The following is a 2,500-nucleotide window of genomic DNA, read 5'->3' on the forward strand; positions in this document are numbered from 1 at the left end:
AGTAGAAAAAGCGTTCCAACAAGCAAATGGCAGCGATTGTGCGTGATGGCGCTGGCAAATGGCGAGGCAACTCTTGACTTGTGTGTTCATGGCTTGCCAGCGCTGCATAATGGCGCCAGGATGTCAGGGGGCGGGGCTTCAAGGACACTTTGGGCGCCAGAGAGCGTGCGTCAACATGGCGTGCTTTCCCTCCCTGAACGTACGCTCGCCTTCCTCCGCCTCCTCTTCTCCTCCCCGCCTCCCGTCTCCTCGCCGTCCAGAGACGTGGCGGACGAAGTCGACGACGACGACTCGTCGGGCGTCCTCCCCAAGGGGTGGCGCGGGGAGTCGGCGGCGCCGAGGGGCCCGAGAGGCGAGTAGCGCCTGAGGGAGACCCCCTTGAGGTTGGCGGCCAGATCCAGAACCAGTTTTCTGGAAGAGCGCGGCGCGGTTAGGAGAGGGGGCTGTCCTGGACCCTCACTCGGACCGGGAGGGAAAGGTTCTGGAGGGGACGGCGCCGCCGCTTCGGGACTGTCCTGTGATTGGTAGGAGAGCGGCGAGGCGGGACTCTCCGGCGTGTGCCCGCCGTGTAGGTCCACGCCGGCCGAGCAGTCCCACGCCGCCTCCGTGCCGACGTCCCCGCCCCGGACCCCTCGCCCCCCTGCGGTTCGGTAGCTGTGCAGCCCCAGGGTGACGTGTGCGGCGCCGGCGGGGGGGTCCAGCAGAGGGGCGTGGCCTCTGGCTTGGCGGAACATGCGACTCCACGCGTTGGCGAAGCGGCGCCGCGAGGATGAGGACGAGGAGGAGGAGGAGGAGGCGCGGCGGGTGGTGTGGCGTCGGATTTGTCTGCTCATGGCCAGGCGCAGGTTCTGCAAGACCGAGGCCTGCCGGGGGGGGGGGGGGGGAGACAAAAAACAATGAGGGTCTTTCCGGTCGGCTGAGATTCAGTTCTTTACCTGGGTGGGGTTGTAAGGCGGGAAATCGTCCACGGGCGGGATGAGACCCTGGGCGATGAGCTGCCCGTACGAGGGCGGAGCCTCCCGCTGCACAAACTCCGCCTCCATGCGAGTCATCTGAGTCTCAAAAGCTCTACAAGGCGGGGTGAAACAAGAGGAAGGGAAATATTGACAGTGGCCACTAGGTGGTGCAGCAACAAGTTATGAAACTTCATTTGAAAATGTACAAATCTCTTGTCCAGCAACAATTTCAGTGTGATTTATGCTGTATTGCTTCCTCGACACTGCATTGGCCTGTTTTGTGGCTAAAAGATCGTTCTTTTACAGCCCCCTAATAAGTTACTCTCCAAATGGGTTTCTTCTTTTGTGGTTGATGCTGTATTACTGCCTTTTCTAATGTTGAACCAAAGCATTCCTGTTCACAATCTGTTTTTTGCTCGTCCTCCAGCCTCCTAAAAACGGGCCACTTCGCCCCAACCCCTCCTCCAGCTATAAAAGTCTGGAAGTTTCTTTGTCTCTCTCTCTCTCTCTTTTTCTTCCCTCTTAGCAGCGTAGACTTACTTCTCTGTAACCTGACGTCGTTTGAGATCTCAAATATTTGGTTGTGCCCACTGACTACTTCCTCCATAAAACTTTAGGAGGAAAAATAGCAAAGAATAGTTGGGGGTGGGCGATACTAACCAATAAAATGGTTTAAAAAAAAAAAAAGGTATATATATATGTATATATGTATATATATATATATATATATATATATATATATATATATATATATATATATATATATATATATAACCCCTTGGCTCCGGAGCCGCATGCGGCTATTTGAACACTTTGATGCGGCTCAGCTGCATATTTGCCGACCCCCCCGATTTTCCCGGGAGACTTCCGGATTTCAGTGCCTCTCGCAGAAAACTCCCGGGATTAATATTCTCCGATTTTCAACCTTACAATAATAATAAGGGCGTGCCATGATGGTACAGCATTTAGCACCCTCTACAATCTGTTTAAACAGCGTGCCAGCCCAGGCTCTTGTTATATGCATCTTCTGCTTGCACACTAGAGATGCGCGGATAGGCAATTATTTCATCCGCAACCACATCAGAAAGTCGTCAACCAACCGCCATCCACCCGACCTAACATTTAATCAGAACTGCATCCGCCCGTTGTTATATATCTAATATAGACGATGCCAGGCATTAGTGAGGTTATAAAGCTTTTGCCTGTTAAAGAAAGGAGACTGATCCAATGCAGCAGAGACATTCGCGTGCCACGCTGTCACGGCCCAGACGCACACCAGTGCGCAATCATATGGGAGCCGCGCTGAGCGCACCTCCAAGCGCGTCTCGCTGCCGGCGACGGCCGGGTATGGTGCCGACGCTCCAGCGCCATCCATTTTCAGGGCTAGTTGATTCGGCAGGTGGGTTGTTACACACTCCTTAGCGGGTTCCGACTTCCATGGCCACCGTCCTAGCTGCTGTCTATATCAACCAGGGTGAGCCCCACCCCTTTTGTGAGCGCACTGCGCGCGGAGTGACCCCTGTTACGCGCCCCCGGCAACGGGG

At 54.8% G+C, this 2,500-nt stretch overlaps 1 protein-coding gene across 1 annotated transcript in view; it reads right to left on the reverse strand.

Annotated features, from left to right (window-relative positions):
* The window catches only part of LOC133608252 (low-density lipoprotein receptor-related protein 3-like), a 31,160-nt gene that overhangs the window by 318 nt on the left and 28,342 nt on the right, over positions 1 to 2,500 (reverse strand). Inside the window, exons 6-7 of the mRNA XM_061963457.1 lie at positions 936 to 1,068; positions 1 to 863 (exon numbers count right to left, since the gene is read on the reverse strand). The exon at positions 1 to 863 is cut by the window's left edge and continues 318 nt beyond it. Coding sequence (XP_061819441.1) covers positions 171 to 863; positions 936 to 1,068 — 826 coding nt within the window. The 3' untranslated portion in view covers positions 1 to 170. The remainder of the gene's footprint in view (positions 864 to 935; positions 1,069 to 2,500) is intronic.

The sequence above is a fragment of the Nerophis lumbriciformis genome, linkage group LG06, assembly GCF_033978685.3.
Source record: "Nerophis lumbriciformis linkage group LG06, RoL_Nlum_v2.1, whole genome shotgun sequence".
In the NCBI taxonomy this organism is placed as follows: Eukaryota; Metazoa; Chordata; class Actinopteri; order Syngnathiformes; family Syngnathidae; genus Nerophis; species Nerophis lumbriciformis.